The sequence below is a fragment of the Beta vulgaris genome, chromosome 9 (assembly GCF_026745355.1).
Source record: "Beta vulgaris subsp. vulgaris cultivar EL10 chromosome 9, EL10.2, whole genome shotgun sequence".
Taxonomy (NCBI): Eukaryota; Viridiplantae; Streptophyta; class Magnoliopsida; order Caryophyllales; family Amaranthaceae; genus Beta; species Beta vulgaris.
The window spans coordinates 6,439,948-6,461,006 of record NC_079210.1 but is presented as its reverse complement, the minus strand read 5'-3'; the positions used below and the strand labels follow the sequence as shown (position 1 = coordinate 6,461,006).

General features: G+C 31.1%; 1 protein-coding gene across 1 annotated transcript; it reads right to left on the bottom strand.

Moving 5' to 3' along the window:
- Window positions 1–73: 73 nt before the first annotated feature.
- On the bottom strand, window positions 74–20,737 carry LOC104903018 (transcriptional regulator STERILE APETALA). Its single transcript, XM_010690983.4, has 2 exons — window positions 20,168–20,737; window positions 74–2,134 (listed from the first exon to the last, which is right to left on the bottom strand). The coding sequence occupies exons 1-2, from the start codon at window positions 20,501–20,503 to the stop codon at window positions 947–949; spliced, it is 1,524 nt and encodes a 507-aa protein (XP_010689285.2). The 5' UTR covers window positions 20,504–20,737; the 3' UTR covers window positions 74–946.
- Between the last annotated feature and the right edge of the window lie 322 nt (window positions 20,738–21,059).

Below are 21,059 nucleotides of genomic sequence, written 5' to 3'. Positions count from 1 at the left end.
GGGGAGGGATGGTGTGACCTGTAGAGGTAGGGGAGGTGGTGGTAGTTGTAAATAACGCAAACGGCGAGTTAACGTCAATTAAGAAAAAGAGCATTTGATAAACTTTTTCAGAAACACAAAGGTATGTAGTGAATATATGAATCATTGTAGGTATATGATGAATTTGTCGATTTGTCAAGAATATATGATGAAAAAATAATTTTAAAAATAGTTTAGGACATAGCTTTCCAGCTTAATCTCCACTTTAGTCAGACCAATTAAAATCACGATATATTTCATATTATATCCTTGAAAAAATAAAATTTTGTGTCCATGATATATTTCATATTTGCAAGGCTATAAAGCCTATAATCATAGATTAGCTGTACGTGCAAATGTACTTCTGATTTCCAATAATAGAGGGCCCAATGGACCACCAGTGGACCATGAGCTCATAAGAAAGTGCAGTACCGTCTGAAAGATTACAAAAAAAAAAAACATGAACATGGAAAAGAATCATAAAAGATAAAAAATAAAAAGTCCCTTCAACTGGTCCAAATGAGAGTGAGATCTCACAAGTACTTTCATCTTTTCGTCTATCACAGTCAACAATCACAATCACTTTCCTTGCTAAGATCTTTCTGGGCTATACAACAAAAATAATTAAGAATCTCTCTCCTCCCAAATCTCACCAAGCCCACCCTCGTCAGGAACCAAGACTTAAAGAAGAAGAAAAAATCAATCAAACTACAATTTTTATCCCCAAATTCAACCCCCAATAACAAATTATAAATCTTAAAAATAAATTAGGTTTGCATTGGATGATTATCTGCCTTCATTAGAGAGTCAAGTCAGCAAAATGGAGTGTATAAACCAACCAATCTCCCTCAACTATACCTCCTCTTATCTAATCTTCCATAAACAGTCAAATATTGAACCATTATATAACACAGTCCGTCGTCTGTTATCAAGCGCCATAGTCCCACATGTGAATAGTCGAATCACTCGATGTCGCGACAATATGTCGATCATCGGCTGCTAGTGCTGTTGCTTCCTCTACCCACTCTCTCAAACTATACAAATACTCACCCTGTGCAGCATCCCACACCCTAATGGTACCCCCAGCACACATCATTACGTACATGTTATTTATGCAACCAAGCATTCCCCTGAGTGGTACTGATGGTGCACCCCCACCACCTCGATGTGACACAGAGAACCGAGACATCTCCTCGAGAGTACGCAACTGTCGTACACTTGCTGTCCCACGAGTGTCTACCATGACGAAGGCATCATCGTTGGCATCAACTGATCCAACAATGATGCCTCGTCGACTTGTCTCTTCCCCCATTACCTCGACGTGCTGCTCTAGGTCTAACACCAATGCTCTAAGGCTTGTAACCCCAACTGCAAGCCCTTGAGATGCAACCCGAATTCTACCCACGAATTCAGTGGGTCGAATCTCTGTGAGCATGTGCCACCCCATAACAGATTCTGGATCAGTTAGAGAGCCACCCATAAATAGTAGCTCTTCGGAATCTGCATCCCACACTCGAAATGCCCTACCTGGGACACCAGCATAAAGTCCGACCCAAAACCGACCACCACCAGTGAAGTCAACTAAAGCCCCATCATTGACAACATCCCCTAAGTAGGCTCGGCGGGCTGAGGTTGGCCCGCCAAGAGGGGAAGCAACATGAATATCACCATCAAGGGAGGCAAAAACAACACGATCAGCAAGAGGTTGAAGCACAATTCCAGATACTGCACGGGAGAACAAGCCAAGGTGATCACGGAGCAAAGGATGAATGGTTTGAAGGTGGAGACGAGAGGGGAGGTGAAAGATGCGCACAGAACCGTCTGAGAACCCTACTGCAAGGTGGTCGCCAGCAAGCACAAGGCGAAGGCACAGTAGAGGGAGTTGATCAGCTGCACCACCATCGTCTCCACCAGGGGCTGCAGCTAATAAATGATCGGAAGGCCGAAGAACGTAGTAGGAATATCGGCTAACACGGAAGTTGCGAGAGGTAGAGTGAAGATAAATGAACTCCTCGCGCCAAGTAGGACGGTGTAGGTCTGTGCTGTTCCAAACAATGCGCACTAGATTCTGCCATAGGAGCTCGGAGCGTGATACAGCTCTCCATGTTGTACAAACCTATGAAAATGTCACGAAAACATAACTATTATTAAAACATGAAAGTTTTAATTATTAACACAATAAAAGAAATATGAAAGTTGAAACACATTGTCCTCTATTGTCTCCTCCTTTTTAGACTTTTACTATGTGTTGGATGTAAATTGGAATGTACTTCTTGTCCACTATTATTCCCAAAGCTCAAGGAACCATATAATAATAATAATAATAATAATAATAATAATAATAATAATAATAATAATAATAATAATAATCACGATGCATCATTTACAAAGCTGTTATTTTCGATTTATGTAATTAGAGGCCAATCCAATTCATCTCTTATCGAAAGAAACTTCTAACACCATTAGTTGTGTATATTCAACAACCTATGATCACATATTTAGATAATTAGATTTTACAATTGTATATATTTATGCATATTATAGAAAATTTAATTTTTTTTAAAAGGAAAATGACAATCCTATACTTTTATGATCATATATTAGTGGCATTTTTTTAAAACAATAACGCCATTTAATTTACAACTTACAACTCGTTATGAATTAAAATTTTCTTTAATTTTACCCTCATAAAACATTAGTTAAATCTATGGTAGTCTAATATCTAGGGCAATTTGAATCATGTCATTACCAATATATCAAGCAAATGAGGAACTAAAAAAGTTACTTAACTTCATTACTAGTTTGTTTCCTTTTAATTTATACAATTTATACTTAGACATTATTTACAATTTATACTTAGACATTATTTACATACTGCATTTAACCATCATTTGTAGTTTATACAAAGAACAAAACATAATCATGCGAAATTTGTTCAATTCGTATCGACATATATATTTGAAATATCAACTTTAACTTTCACCTATTCAAAATTAGAGTTTATTATTAATGGTCAAAATTATCAATGGCAAATGTAAATGTCAAATTGTGTAGATTTGAAATAAATAGCAGTACTTCAAAATGTTCCGAAATAAATGAAACGATTATCTCTTTTATATGAGAATTGCTTGAGAAAAACATTTCATTTATTTCAAAATTAATAGAATATAGACCATGCAATAAATTTTATTGAGACAAGTAATATTCAAGTTCATTGGATTTAGCTGAGGTCAATGTCAAGCTAAATTCGTTTACTTTAAACTTTTATGTTAGTTCAATGTTTGGTTGTTCCAAATCTATGTATTCGAATTCGAATTAAGTTCTATAATCAATCAAATAAAATTAAGGATACGCGCATTTCATCTCTGAACTGAACTTATTTGAACTAAATTTATTGGATCCTAATTGGGCTAATGCAACTTATTGGACCTTTTTGGAACATATTAGACCTAATTGAAAATTATTGACCTAATTGAAACTTATTAGACCTAATTAAAACTTATTAGACCTTATTAAACTTGATTGGAACTTATTTGACCTTATTTAACAAAAAAATTATTGAGTAATAATAGAAATATTACCCCTAACATAAATATTATCCTTCAAAATTTATTATAACATAATAATCATTAAAATTTATTCTTCAAAAAATAGTAATTATTAGCTATCTCTTATTATTTAACATTCTAACAACAAAAAAATATTATTTATATGCTTGCCTATGCACAACTTTCACCACTAATATATCTAATAGTGTTGCTTTAATTTCATAAAACACTATTAGGAAATCAATTAATAACATTTATATCTTTCATTGTTATTAGTTACGAAAACATGTTACATCTAGTTATTTAAAGATGAAATGCAAAATATTATAATTATGATGATTATTATTTTTAACCTTATTTGACTATGATGATAATATTTTTAATCATAACATAATCAACCAATAGTTAAACGAGTAATAAAATAATAGATAATAATTCAAATATAATAATATGTAACCATAACGGTACTTTAATTAAATTTTTTATTAATAAAATATCGGCTAATCGTAATATTAATAAAAAAAATAATAGATAATATTACAAATATAATAATATATAATATTCATAGTTGTACTTTAACTTAAAATTTTAATTCAAATTAATTGATCATTGACTATTTGAACTTTATTAAAACTTATTGGACCTAATTAGACATGATTGAACCTGATTGAAACTTATTGTCCAGATTGAAACTTATCTGAACTGAATTTATTGGACCTGACACTTAATTTAGCAATATGAAGAGAACGCAACCTATTATAACTAATCCAAAATGAAAAGCGACATTGCTCTTAGAATTATACCTTTTAATGGTTATTCAATTTAACATTTTGAGTCTCTATTTGTTTGAATGGAAAAACATTTTCAACAAAATGAATTTCTAAGAGAATTAAAGATACATGTAACTTATGTTTTTTATGTTTACTTCCTCACACGATAAGTAGAGAAAAAATGAAAAATACAAACACGTCTTACCACGGATAGGAGAAGAAAAAAGAATCATCTACCTTATCCTCAGAAAAATGTATCATTGCTTAATGCTTAGCTTGTAAGGAGGTGTTTGTTTGTCATGTGCTAGGAGGATTGGGATCAACAAAGGGGATCTCCCCATCCCCTTCCCGTTGCATCATTGTCCTTCCCCTTCCACTCCCTCCACTACCACCTTTTCTCAATATCTCCCTTTCCTCAATTCTTTCTTACCTTTTTTCTACGGTTGATTGTTGGTTTATGTGGTGGATGGTAATAGCGGTTTTCAAGTGATCGATAGGTGGTTTTCAAGTGGGTGGGTAGCTTTGCGGATGATTAGGAAGTGTCGGTTGTTAAGGTGGAAGGATCGGGTGGTGGGTGGTGGGTGGTGGTGGGTGGTCGGGTCATATTGCGGTGTTGGTCGAGTGTTGGTGATTGGGGAGTCAGGTGGGTTAAGTAGGGTTGGATGGTCAATGATTAGTCAAGAAAAAGGGTACATCAAACCTTAGATGGTGGGAAAATGAGAGTAGAGGGCTTTGGGAATAAGGAGAGGATAAAATAAATCATTAAAGTGTGCAAAAAAACAACAAATAAAGGAATCAATTATGTTGACGCCCTTACCCTTTCTAAAAGACCACCAACCAAATGTCCCCTAAATTCTTGAAATGAGAAAAAAAAAACTTCATGTAGGAGGATCACTTCTGAGTTTCCACCCTTGGAAAAGGTATCTTCTTTTCTTTACAAATTAAACAAACCAAACATTGAAAATCAAATTACTCATTCTATTTCAGAAAGAAAGTTTAAGTATTTTATATAAAATGAGTTGTAAACATTATTTTAACATGATATTAAATGACATAAAATAAGGTGTTCGTAAACTTGCACGCAACTTATATAATCCTTAACGGTCGCTTACAAGGTTGCTTCCAATGATTTTTTAGTATTGAAAACTAGTATTTGGGTCCAAGTCATGCCCATTGCCCGATTTAGTTTTTTTAGAGTCAGGTGACATGTTGGGTTATTTTGGTATTATGTCTCAATAGCTCAAGCGTAACTTGTATAATCCTCAACATCATGTACCAAGTTACTCCCTCCGATTTTTAAAATTGGGAACGAGACATTGGATTTGAGCGATGTCCGAGGATAATTCTTCAACCCGGGTGATATTTGGTTTATTTTGGTGTTATTTTTCAATAGGTCAAGGCCACTTATATGTCGCTTAATTCCATTTGTCAATTTGATAGTATTCCAAGATTTATGAAGGAAAGAAGATAAATGAAAAGCAGCAGTGATGGTTCGTAATTGTAAATTGTTGAGCTAAGGCAGTGGTGGGCGGTTGCTGGAGTAGCAACTAGCAACACTGGTCAGCAGTTGTTGAGCAGTAGTTATCAAGGATGCAGGTCGACAGGTAGCAGATGTTGTGGACATTATTGGGGAGTCAAAATGTAGTGGTGAACTATATTGCTTAGAGCATCAACATTCATTAACATCCCCATAATTTCTCTCCCTTCATCTCATTCGTCCACACCATTTTTCACTAACTTTATCACCAACCCTTCCCATTTCACAATTCCACACCATTATTCATTAACCTCCCCATTTACCTTCTCTCTCCTACTTTTCCATACCCTAACTCATTTTCTCTCTCCTACTTTCCATACCCCACCCATAATTTGTCTTCCACGTGGGAATGCACCATAGACCACCATTATTGGATGGTTTTCTATTTATTGGTGTTCCCCATTTTTTTTTCATTATGAGTAACATACCTCTATTGGTGTGAAGGTTCCTATTTTAAGTTTTTTACAAATGGGGAACCCCAATGTAGGTGCTCTTAAACTCGGATACATATATCCAACATTGTTATGTGTTGAAGTATTTGACTCTACTATCTCAAATTTATCGATTTTGGGACCTAAAATAAAGTGCTTAAGTGTCTCATCCATGTTTAAGTGTCAATGATTCGACATGACTACTTAAGCTCATTTAAAAAGTCTCAGCAATACATGGTGTGAGAGAGAAAATGGAGTGGAAGAGGAGGGAGGCCATCTACTCTTTTCCTACGGCTATGTTTAGTTCACCTGAAATTTTCTGATCTGAACTTATCTGATCTGAGCTTATTTTTTCTGATCTGATCTGAACTGATCTGATCTGATTACAAGATCTTATATTTTAGATTTTTCTCAATATATAAAAAAAATATAATCATGTGGATCTTGTTTGATTCGTCTCAATAAGTACTTTATTTATATTCAATTATTATAATTTTTACTAATATGTAATGAAAGATATTTAATAGTATAATGATTGTTAAATATAAAATCTAATCTGAACTTATTTTTCTGATCTAATCTAATCTGATTAGATCTGAAATAAGCAAAAATAAGGTGAACTGAACATAGCCTACTTTAACCAAACTCTAGAGCAAGGGATGAGCCAGGAGGCTTTGTGTTACTTTCCACCCCTTTCTGTTTCTCGTTTCCTTTCCCTTCAACTCTACTACTTCCTTAATCTCAAGATATCATGTTCGATTTTTATTTTGAGTGTCCCAAAATATAGTATTTGTTTCTAACTAAAAATATTCTTCTTCACTAATGTACTCCCCTTACAAAAAAAAACCCATCTCATATCATCATTTTCTCATGAAAAAACAAGTATTGTGACACGAGTGATGCCACGAGTTAGTTATAATTATCAAATATTATTATTCATAAATTTCATAATTGATTGTGAACTTGGAAAATTAAATTTTTTGGTATAATAATTTATTTTTTTAAAAAAAAAGCTGCTAAGAAATTAGGAATAAAAATGGCAATTTCAATGGAATCGAAGTAAGAAGCTTTTACTACCTAAATAAAAGTTTTAGAGATCAAAAAGGCTCTCTGTCTTTATAATTACATATACTTATAGAACTTTAAGACTTTGCTTTGAAACATTAAAACTTAAAATTATAGTGGATTGGTGGTTAAACTCTTACTTTTCATTTCAAAAATCATGTGTCTGATTCCTAGTAGCTACACATTATTAATATTTTTATAAATCATAAACATATGTATTAGAAGTTTGAGAAGAGTATCATATTTTGAATAGTGTCATTTAGCACCATTTCTTTGCTAGGAATGTCTTTTCATATATTTATATTAATGTACCTACATTTAATGTTATTAAATGAATTATTATGACATCTTCAACCCTTTTCTTTAACTTTTCTCTTTTCCTAATCTTTATTCACTATCATTGATCATTGATTGAATAAATAAAAACTCTTTATATCTCTCTTAAATTATACTTACCTTAATTTTCATAAAAAAAGATAAACAAGAACTATATTTTGTAATGGAGGTAAAAATACACTAGGGCAATGCTTTAGTTCATATTGCACCCCTCTTCTCCAAAAAAATTGTATCATTTTATAATTTGTTTTGAGTCTAAATATTACTACTTTTTCCTCTAGAGATAACTAGATCACATAATTTCCACAATTTCTCTATAGTTTTCATCTACCCCACATGAAAAAGGAAAATATAATCTACCCACCTACAACTTTTTCAGGAGTAATAAAAAAAATACAAGAAGCATTTTGAACCACAAATAAAAAGCAATTTGATGAAGTAGTGGATCTAGCAAGCATTTTATGGGTTCTAACACACAAAAATCAAGAAAATTAAACAAATAGAAATTAAAACAAAAAAAGTTGCCTATTAACCCCGATATGAAATTCGATTTCTAATTTCAAAACATCGATCTCGACTCTTTCCAAAATCTCAAATAAATTGAAATCAACATGATCTAAAGTTAGATTGAGTGAATCCTACGAACAGAAATCAACTAAAATCCGTATTGAACCACATTAGTAATATTATCAATAGAATTATTACAACAAAAAAACTTCCAATGCAGGATCAAACCCAAGAGAACAAAAGGAAAATTAAAAAATTGTAGTAATTAGTAATATTGTAATAACAATAATAACTATAATAAAATTGTTACTAATTTTATTATTATAATACCAATCATTACTATCATTATTATTATTGGTCGTGACGGAGGCATCTTGTTGTCGGCTTCCCGATTTATTAAGTAATCACAACAAAAGGTTCGATAATCAAACATAAAATAATTTTATTGAATATCAATGTGTCGACCCTCGATCCAACCCAATTTGATCCCAAACACAACCCATCGAATCGGAGAAGATGGGGAATAAGCTTCATTGTCGAAGCACACAACCGGATCACCAGCTAAGGCCCCTAAATGACCGCTCAGTGATAAAAGAGGTAGGGGTGCGGAGACAGCTAGAAGATTTGCCTATAAACAGCCGGACTTGACCTCACAAGGACCCAATTCGATACTAAGCCCACAACCTAGCTTAATAACAAACTTGATCTTATTACCAAATGATTGGCGAAAACCTCATACAATATGTATCTAATCTGATCATCACTCAACCCAAACGTAGAATATACTTGAGAGTAACCCGATTCAAAATGACTCGACTCAAATCTAATATGAATAACTAGATTGCAATAGGGATTCGGACTTTTATCTCCCAATATTAAGGAAAATACAAGTTTATGTGATTATTACTAGCTAATCTGATGGAGCAAGTCGAGCATTGATGATGCTTTGATTGAGTCGAGTTCAAGTTGCACTCGAGTAAACACCTTTGTTGAATTTCTCACGCGAGAGAAAGCGAATATTAAAGGATTGAGGAGAGAGCTAAGAATGAAATTGAGAACGTAGGTTTACGTATTTCCACAGTATCCTTTGAAGTATAATTTTGTCATCTTTAAGATCTAGTAGTCTCATTCTTGGAAGTAACTAAGTACATAATTAATTTTTGATTAAGAAAACTTGATTTCAATATTAAAATAAACAATAGAGTTTGAAAAATTATAAAAAAGCGCAAAAAATAACGATAAACGCTAATCAAGCTGCTCACAAGTATATCAAATGGAATAAAGATTTTCTCAACGCGACTTTTTTTAAGGTTTTAAATCAAGTTCAAGATCGAGTCCAATCAACTCGTATCAAATTTTCACCAAGTCTAGTTTTAGCCGAGTCAAGCACCAAATTGCACATAATAAGCAACTGAGCGTAATAACAACCGGACACCTCTATACTTTTCCACTCCCTAAAAATAGATGGAACAAGCGCACAAGTAAAAAGAAAATAATATAGAGGTCAAAGAAAAGGAAAGATGAATTATGTTTGTCTAATGAAAAAAGAGCATTAATTAGAGACAGTGCCTAGAGAGACAAAACATAGCACAGTAAGAGGGAGGTTGGCAGGTGGCTCAGTGAGCCTGAGACATTAAACATCGGTTCATATGAGGCTGGAGAAAAAATTGAAAAAAAATTAAAAAAAAAAAAAAAAAGATAGAGAGACAAAGAAAAGTGTGAAAAGTACATGTTCAGAATAGAGATATAGAAAGAGTGAAGACAACAGGTAGAGAGAGAGTAAGTAGGATGCAGAGTGTAGGAATACTAGAGTCCTCAGAACCCTATAATGAGTAGGTCACATAGGTCACATCTTATCAGGAGAAAAGTATTAACAAAATAATATTAACTGACTTTCTTTTCATGTCACATTCATAAAAGAGAGAAAGAAGAAAGAAGAAAGAAGAAAGAAGAAAGAGAGTATAGGTATGTATGACATATGTAATGAAATATAAAAAGAGATGTGGAACAATGTGCAAGTATAATATCAACCATATACGACTTGTCTTGTACCTCTCAGAGTTGCAGTACTTTTTTAACACTCCAACTATGAATGAGTACATCATCATGTTATCAATTAGCTAGGGAGATGGTGAGATGCCAATAACCAAATCTTTCACACTTTTATTTTTAATGAAAACACGGTAGACTACAAACTTCCAGTTCTATGCCTGCTTTTTCCAACAAGTAACACTACAGGTAAGGAGTGCCGATGAAACGAGACAATTTTCGAATTATTTACGATTCAGTGAGCTTGAATTGAACTCAAGATGTTAACAAGTTACATTGAGCTAATCAAAATTCGACTCAAAAACACTTACTAAACATTACAAAAGAAAAAGTCTAAAGCAAATACATCATCTACCCTAAAGTTTCTATTAAGAGAAGGAACCTTGAGTATATACGAGTTTGACTCGATCGACACTCTCCTAGAATAACCTCAACTCTATTCGACATCTAAAAAGTCGGATTGAGTTAGAATCAACCTACCAAAAATACCTAAGACCCTAAACTGCAAAAGTGTATTTGGATGTGCAAAATGTTTATTTTTGCATATAGTTTTCCTCTTTCTTTGTTAGTTCGTGAAATTAAAAATTACTTTTTCCAAATTTTTTGTAAAAACAAGAAAAAAGAAAGGAATGAAATAATCTTATATGTATTACTTAGGCTCTGTTCTTTTGTTTCAGTTCAGTTATATTTCTCTCACAATTTCCATAGAATTCACTTCAGATAAATTAAGTTCAATTTAGTATAGTTCATTTCAATCCAAAAGAACAAAACCTTGTTTTCATGTTTTCTCTTCATCCTTTTCCCCATATCACATTCTCTTGCTAATAACTTTTCTTGGATAAACAAAATAAAGATAATTTAACACTCCATTGTTTTCTTTTCAAAAATTCCTTTGACATGACTTTCTATTCAATCAAATGAAACGAGTGGTAACGTTGGCCTCCGCAATAGGAGGTTAGCCTAGTTTTTCTTTCCTTAATTAAAAAAAAAAAAAAAACCTAGTAATCATCCAAATTTTCTTAGCCAAACTCTACTCAAAATCGAAACGGAAGCAACCAAAGCCATCTAAATCAAAAAACTGACGTGACTAAGAACAAATCTATAATCCACAAGCAATAAACCACGATACAATCGATCCATAAGTCATCAAATACTCTTCCGTTTCTTTTTAATTGTTATATTACGATATGAACAAGAGTTTAGGCAATGCCAGTTGCAAGCTTTTTGAAAGGTATTTTTTTACCCTTTTAATGTAAATAAATGGAAAAAAGTGGGGAAAAAAATTAGTAATTCTTGATGGAAAAAGAAAAAAACAAATATAATAATATTACTTTTTGATAAACGAAGTATCCTAAATTAAACAATGTAGGAAGTAAAAAGAAACAACCATTTAAACAAAATGTAGTAATTAATTAAAACAACGGAGAGAGTACCTAATAGACTAAGTAAAATACTTTTTACCCTTTCAATTGAATGCTTTTCTAACATCTCACTATATAAACTTATTATTGAAAGAAAACTCATACATAACTTGGAATCGCATGTTCCCATTTCAATTTAGAAAATGAGCAACATATAAACTAGTCGATTACTTCACATTTACTAATTGTTTTAAGATCGACCACACCAAGCTTGCATATGTTCACAATTTCTTTCATAAAGGCCTATGTATTATGCAAGACTACTACAAGATCTTGTATGGTACTATATTAGAATAGTGGAATATCTAAAGCTATTAGTAGTCCCAAAGTGGAAGGGTCCATTAATTTGATTAATGCACAACACAAGATGGTTTGAAGGTTTATCATGAAGCGAAAGCCCACATTATTCTTTGCTCTCAGATTGTGGCATTTGACATCATGTTTGTTGAGCAAAGATAGACCAACATGTATGTCATAGAAAACTCATACGTGAGTATGTTGTGACTAATTAGTCCACATTGAAGATGAGTAACATATGAGGCAGTGGCTAACTCCTTCTATTGCTAATTAGTATTTTAGGTTCTCCTCCGAAAAAAGTAAAGTCTCTATGTACAAGGTTATAACAATGACACAAATTCGATAACCTTCCACATAACAATGATCAAAGTCTGTATTTTATAAATAGTGTGAAAAATTAAATTATATACTCTTTTTTTTTTTTTTGAAAAAAAAGTACAATTGAGATTGTACTGTATCTTGTAAGGAGACGTAGTGATCGTTTGGTTGAATGTAGAAAGTGCAAATTCCTTGGAATATTATCTTCTTCTGTAATTGTATTTATTAGGAATGGCTAGATGTTGTTTAGTGATTTAAGGGAAATGAAAATTCTTACGGAAATTTCCACTTACCTAGGTCCCCCTAGGTAAGTAATTTCCTCCATTTTGTGGGAAGTGGAACTTCCTAAAAATTTCTACTTCCCATGAATCTGTCAAGCAAACAACACGGTAGTATTTTATTTCCACTACTAACATTCCTCATACTAGTAGGTTTTTAAGAATAGAAAGAATAAAGAATTCAAAAATAAAAACTGGAATCTAAATTAACTTAGCCCACCGATCGACCAAACAATATTTCTACTCAATGAGTTATATAGGTAATGACTGACAACCTTGGAATTAAACCATGGATTGGTCGGTCAACACTGATCAACTATGAAATTTACAATAACACTATAGACTATGATGAGTATAATCTCTCATAATAAAATAGATAAATAAAATCTTATTAAATTCATCTCAATGTGAAAAATTTAATATTTATTTTTTATAATTTTTAAAATCTAAAAAATTAGAGATATTAATATCTAAAAAATATGTTAAAATACGTGAAAAAGCAAATAATACAACTAAAAAATTCAAAGTGATCAAATAAGAAAAATGTTGAAATTAAAAAGAACTTATGAAGTATCTACTAAGATACAATTTGTCATCTCGTAAGTTAATTTAGAATATATTTCAAAATAACGAGGGCTAACTAATAAACATAATTACATAAAAAAATTATGAAATAAATATGCAAATCAAATAGAGAATGAACAAAATTAATACCATTCAACAAGAAAGATCCATTCATTTATACCCACGATCTTGATAATAAAAAATTAGGAGATTATTAGATTAATACTACCTCTATTTTTTTTTAGTTGCAACGATTAGACATAAAGTGTGAGTAAAAAATTGTCTAATCGTTGCAACTAAAAAAAACAGAGGTAGCATAAGGAAAACAAAAGTATAATTAAGTAGAAGTTCGTAAAATTCGAAAAATCGTTGAATTCTTAGACTAACGCAAAAAATTGTCAAATGATTTCAACTTCCGACAAAATAGAAAAAACATCTCAAAAATCTCGACGTGCTCATATCGATCGAACAACCATCATACTCCCTCTGCTTTTATTTATTTGCTACATTTCAAAAAAAATGTTGCTTTTTTTTATTTGCTACATTTCCTTATTAGAAGACTTGGCTGACCAAAAAGTAATAGTATTATATTTGTTTTCCCATTTCTTCCATCAAAAAATACTACTTTTTTCCTTTTTCCACACCTATTTAATGCTAACGGGGTTAAAAAATACACTAAAAAAGAATAAAAATGACATCTCTTAAATTCTTGCGTCAAAATGTAGCAACTAAATAAGAGTGGAGGGAGTAACTCATAAGAGATGGTATAGTGTCGAATGTTATGTCTTGAAAGGTAGAAACGACGGTTCATACATGATACATGTACGTGGAGAATGTGGTCCAAACATATATTGAGACGAATAGAGGGAAGAAAAAGCTTACACAAACATAGGACTTGATACTAACATGGTAGCTTTTTGAAATTTCTTTTTTCTCTCTCTTTCATTTCCAAGAAAGGAGGCCTCAGGCCAGTCTCGTTAAAAGCAACGAATCTACATATATCCCCTAATAACTAATAACCCTACTCTCTACTCTCTACTCTCTACTAGACTATTATATACCTAAAAGCCTATACCACGCACAGGCACAACCGAAGACCTCACCCTCTTATCCATTGTGCCCTTTGACTGTCTCCTCTCATTCTCTTTCTATATTCCATATACTGTATACACACATATTTTGCTTCTTGATAACATCAATTTTTTTTATTTTAGAATTTACGCGTGCATAATGTATATATTGTGTTAAAGGGTTTGGATTTGGATTTTATTTTCTTTTTTACACAAGATGTTCTTTACTTATTCACCGATAAGCTTTTGGATATTGTATCAAGTTGCTTTGGACTTTTTAGGTGTGTAAACTTATTTAAATAAAATTTATTACATGATTAGTCCTTATTGAAAATTAGCTTTAAATATTATATTAGACAGATCAAATATGATTAAAATTTATTGGACCTCAAATTTATTTATTTTTTATGATGAAGAGAATACACCCTTATTTCCCCTTTAAACTTCAGTTTTTTCAACTCTTTCCATGTTTAAATAATGAGACGGTTGACTTTTCATATTGTATGACAGTTTTATTATATATGCATGGGTCCTAAATATTTGGAAATGTTTGTAAATTTTTGAATTATACAATACTTATATACTAATCACTATGACCATATTACTACTAATATTAAAAAAAAAACTTCTTATTGTACTCCACCAAATCGAAAGGGAACACCATTGGGTTGGAGATTGCCAAAAAAAAGTACTGAGGAGAAGGGAGGGTAGCTTGAAAACATGGAAAAGCAAAAAGGTGGGGGCTCGAAGAGGGGTTTTCTTTCTCCGTTTCAATTTACTTGTAACACATGAAATTCATGCTATTTATATATCGTCTTTTAATCATCTAGTATGATTAATATATAAGGATAAACATAATTACATATTATTCACGTTGGATCTTGTTAGACCGTCTCGATATGTGTTTTAAATATAAACTTTTTATAAGTTTGACTTATAGTTAATTAAAGTTATTAATAGTTAAAATTGTGTATTATAAGTTGTAAAAGTTTAACATTATAAATAACGCTATGTTCAGTTTACCTTATTTTTGCTTATTTTAGATCGGATTAGATCTGAACAAATAAGTTCAGATCAGTTAGATTCAAATGAGATCATGCTTATATTTGTATTATTACTATTAATACTATTATTTACAAGTACATTTGTTCTTAAGGAGTATTATTGTTGCTGTTGTACTTATTAATTATTAATATTAGTAATTATTATTAATCTCGTTGTTATCATTATAAATATTATTGTTATCATTATTTTAAGTTTTTTTGTTATTAAATAATAGAAAATTAAAAGTCACGTGTTAAGAACATAAGATTGGCTCAAAAATAAAAAAAAAATATATAAAATATGATAGCTCAAATTCATGACAACAAAACTATTAAGTTCAAATTACATTTCAAAATAAGCCAAGTGCGAGATACAAATTATAAATTTAGATCCAATATATCTCTTCTATCGAATTTCAAATTTCTCTAGCTATTTTAAGTTGCACGCTATCCATTTCTTTCTTGCGCAAGTCATAGTTGTTTATATATCTTATTTTATTTTATATGAAAAAAAAGAGTTGCCGACTTCTGAAGTGTCAAAAAAAAAAAATTAAGGGAAAGTGTGAAACATTTTATAAGTACTCTTATAATATAAATTAATGACTTGGGTTATATAATTATTTTTAGTAATAATTATTATTATTATTATGATTATAACTATTGTTGTTATTATAATAATGATAATAATAATAATTATTATTATTAATAAAAGTTGTGTAAAAGTTATGATAGAAATAAAATGATAATAATAGTAATATTATAAATAAGATCTTATAATGTATTGCATAATAATGAATTACAAAGTAATAATAATAATATAATAATAATAATAATATATTTTATAAAAGATAAGATCTTGTAAATCAGATCAGAAAAAATAAGTTCCGAATAGATCAAATAAGTTCAGATCAAAAAATTTCATGTGAACTAAACATAGCCTAAATTAAAGCAAGTACTTCTTCCGTTTTTATTTACTTGCAACGGTTTAACTTTTACGCTATTCACCAACTCTACTTAGTTTATATTTGGTGATTTATAGTTAAAGAAAAACATATTCATGTGGGATCTTGTTAGATTCGTCTAAATGTATATTTTTCTACTTTTATAATTTTTACTTATCGGTAATTAAACTTATTAATGGTTGAAATTATGCATTGACAAGCGTGAAAGCCAAGCTATTACAAGTAAAAAAAAAAAAAACAGAAAAAGTATATAGCAGCATGACAAACATCACTTACTTGCTTAGCAAGTCAACATCAAACTCTAGATTAATCAAAGAGCAGTATCTTAAACTCGAAACTAATAATGGGTGAAGTCCATGGTACGAAGGATAAAACTGAATTAGGATAAGTTTGAGACCCTCTATCTGTAGAGTGGAGACTGTAGGTTTGCAATATGTAGTTTAAACTTTAGCATGGTACGATGAAAATCCCCTAGCACATGAATAGCAAAAGATCAGCGTCAACCCTATGGAGTATATAGATTGAAGCACTGGGCAGCGTATGAGCTCCACGTTGGGTTTTAAAAAGATGAATCCTCGCATCGTATTCGTTGCATGCATGCCCACCCCCTTCCCCAAAATGAACCGAATTGAGCTTTGGGGGTTACATCCTAACTTGCGAGTTCAACATGAAGTGTTGTATGAATTTCGTACATAACTTTGTCCATTTCTTGATAATTACATCATTTTTTTTAAGATATTGCAAATTTTTGGATGTAACTATTAAACCATTACTTATTCTGTAACAACTCAAAAATCACAACTTTTTTTTAAAAAGAAACTCAAATGACAGGAAAAAGGATGAAAATATTACATTAGATCCATATCCATTTTGTAATCTTGTATAATCCATGTCATTTTTATGGACATTATATCATTATGTATTCATGTACGTGTGAAAGTTTATTAAACAATTTAATTATAATGTAATATGTTACATTTGCACTCAAGACTCACTCTTAAAATATTTTTACAATACTTACAAAACTAGTTTTTAATAAATGTTCATACAACGAAAGTCTTATTACACCCTAACTTGCACGATTAGAGAAATTTACTATCATCCCAAGAAATAGTCACACCTTCATGAAGTGTTTTATATAACATTATATATCTCCGTTTCTTAATACACACATCAAACTCCTTTTATAAGATGTTTTGTAATACTTGCTACATTTTTATTCTAACAAATGCTTATACAACGAAGCTCTTATTTGACTTCATATATGGTCAACTATATACTTTTCCCCCTTTTCGTTTTCCTTCAAAAAAGACACTTCTTCTGTTTCTTTTAAATTTACACACTGTTGCTTTTTCTATACTTAGTAACATGGTTCATCTACTTTCTCTTATTTTTCTACCTATGTCATCCACTTTTTAATATTTAACCCATATATTAGCTTCTCTTTCATTTTTCAGTTTTCTCTCCCAATTTACCGTTACTCTCTCAATATTTTCAATTTTTTTATACTTTTTCAGACGCCCTAAAAATAAAGTTAATAAATTTAAAAGAAATGGAGAAAATAATTGTTTGGCTTTTAGATTTGATGTACAAAAAGGGATATAGATTGGTGGAAGCAATTGTTGGGCTTCTTATAGTGATTGATCAGAGAAATGGAGGTAACACTGATCTAGATGATGTAATTAATGAGTTAACGAACAAAAAAAAAATATTCCAAGGTTCTTGATAAAAGTATCATTGAATGATTTGAAAATAAATATACATAGCTATTTATTATAATTATCATTCTTATTATTATTATTATTATTTGTATTATTATTATTGTTACATTATTCTTGTTATCATTATTACTATCACATTTTTCGGACATCAATTAAGTGACCCTAAGGGTTGCCAACCCTCATATTATTGAATTTTCATTGATTAGGAATACATTAAAACATTATTTTTATATCTCTTCTCTCCTCATTTATTACATACATATCAATATTTTATTTTAATGTATCTAAAAGGGTTGGCAACCTTAAGGGTTACTGTTAGAGGATATTGGACCGTAGATCTATATCTAATGGGCAACTACAATTACATTACTCATATAGAGAACATAACATAAACTTAACCTAATAAATCTAACCTAATGGGTCTTGTCAATAGATATAGACCTACGGTCCAATATTCTCTAACAGTTACTCAAAAATTTTCCTTTTAATTCATTTATACATAATACTGGCAATGGTCTAAGAAGAGCAATAAATATTTGCAGTTGTTGCATGTAATTCTCTATTTCTCTTTCCTGAGTTGCAACTCAACGTCCACTGTTTTTGGTAGTAGATAGCAGATATATATACCTAGTGTAGACCTCAATATGATTAACTAAATAAGGTTAAGTTTCAGTTTTGAAGTATATAGTTCAGTATATAAAAATAGCAATTGCAGTACACCATTTAAATGAGGCTAATTAAGTCAGACGAACGAACGAACAAAGTGGTATGTACCATTCTGACTGTTTAATTTGGAATATGTCAAAAATAAATATATAAAAAAAAATCTCGTTGCTAAAAAGAAAAACAAGAATTGACAGGTATATTTTCTAGAAGAGATTGTTGCAAAGAAAAGGAAAGTTATTGAACCAAAAACACCAGAAAAAGAATGCTTCCATTTTTTTGGGGTTACAATATCCCCTGCTTTCTTTCAACACCAAAAATAGAAATTTTCACAAAGATGAAAATAACTACACTGGTATCCTCGATAATAGGATCCCAATTACTAAAAGTACATTTTCACCCCCCAAAAACCCAATAACTATAATTACAATACTACTATTTACAAATAGTAGTATCTTAACTAATCTTCTTAATTAGTAGGAGCTAAAAAAATTTAATATTATTTCTTAAATTGTTGACTCTAATTCATAGTATAATTCAGCCAAATTATCACAATATATTACGACATACTCTCTCCGTTTCTTTTAAATCTACACACTTTCTTTTTTAGTCCGTTTCTTTTTAATCTACAGACATTCAAATCTAATTTTAAAATAGATCTCCTTCAAGGATAAAATTCAATAGACAGCTATATAGAAAAGAATTAATTTCTTTAATTTATGTTTTGGGTGCAATTATTAGGCTATGTGTTAGCACTCTCAAGACACTATATATATTTAAGAATTGTATGCATTGCAAATTTGCAATGAGTATGAAAATCTGCTAAAGCTTCTTGTTATATTTGAAACATACAAGAATATAATAATTAAAGAAAAAAATGGTGCATGAGAAGAACAAAGTATAAAAATGAATGATAAAGGAGTAGTAATTAATTAAGGTCAAAATCTCCATAATAAGGTCAGAGATTTAAAGAGTATGTAGCTTAAAGGTTAGCCTAGCTTCAGGCTTCAGTCTTCAGCTAGTTATGTTTATTATGTGTGACACATTCTTCTATATTATACTTGACACATCATAAACCTTCTGCTCCAAACTGTCTAATCACACTTGACATAAGTTATTATTACGACAAGATGTTCACTTTTTATTTCTTGGTTTTCTTTACTTTTTGGACGCATCTCTTTGACTTACCAACTTCTAACCAAATAATATTATAAAATTTTATTTTGTTTCTTACTTTTTTTCTTTTTCTTTTGGAAGTTAGTCATGTTTTCTTGGAAGTTTATAGCAAACCATCAAAACCATACAAATGAAAAATAAAAATAAAAAACCCTAAATTCACATTCATTTTCAGTGGAATTTGAAAGGAAACGTTAGAACTAACCCTCAATGGTCAAAACTCTACGTTACATTAATTCACAAACGTGAAAACTGCGCAGATACTATATTATATGAATTAATTCGCAAACTGCGTAGATTAAAAAGAAACGGAGAGAGTATATAAATTAAAACGACGAAAGGGTACATAACATAAACATGAAGAAGAATGAAAGGGAATGGGAAACGAAATACCTGGAAAAGAATGGCAAGAGTAGGAGCAACAGCAAGACGGCCATGAGAAAGAGAAGTATCAAGAGCAAGTTGAAGAGCAAGAGATTCCACAAAAGGCTCAGGCCAAACTCCTCCATTCAAATTGTAGTAAGTTGAAGTTGAAGCTTCTTGTGATGTTATAACTACTACTTGAGGAGAAGGAGTTGGAGTTTGAGGTCTTCTTCTTCTTTGTCTTCTACTTCTACTACTTCCACTACCATTCCCATTATTCCCATTCCCATTCCCATTATTACCATTCCTTGATCTTTGTCTTGAGGTTGAAGCCTCACCAACATGGGATGGAGGAGGTGAAGACATAACAAATTATCAAAATTTTACAATTTTTTTTTTGTGACAATAAAATTATAGAAGAAGAATGTAATGATGAAGAAATTTTGGTTTTACCCTTACAAAAACCATTTAGAAGAGGAGGGAAAGAACACAAAAATAAATATGATGAGGGGAAGGGGACCCAAAAGTACTCTATATATATTGCCTCTTTACATTTGTTCTTATGGTACATAAAAAGGACATTCTTTTTTTTCTATTTATTTTATAAAAAAAAAGGGTTTGATTTGAAAGAGGGAAAAAGAGCATGTAAAAAGTTTCTTTTTTGCTTTGTCCAAGTATGAGATGGGGTGGTGGTGTGGTGAGAGCTTGTGAATTTACCAAGGTTATCACGTGTTACTTGCCACGTAAAAGCTACTACGATATTACTAATCCTCATCTCATTTGCCACCAATTTGGTGGCGGTTTTTTTGAAACAAATATACACGATAACTACAAAGTTGAGAAATTTATTAGGCTTATAGCCATATACTAGATATTGAAGTCATGTATGTATTAATTTGGGACTAGTTATTTCATCTGAGAA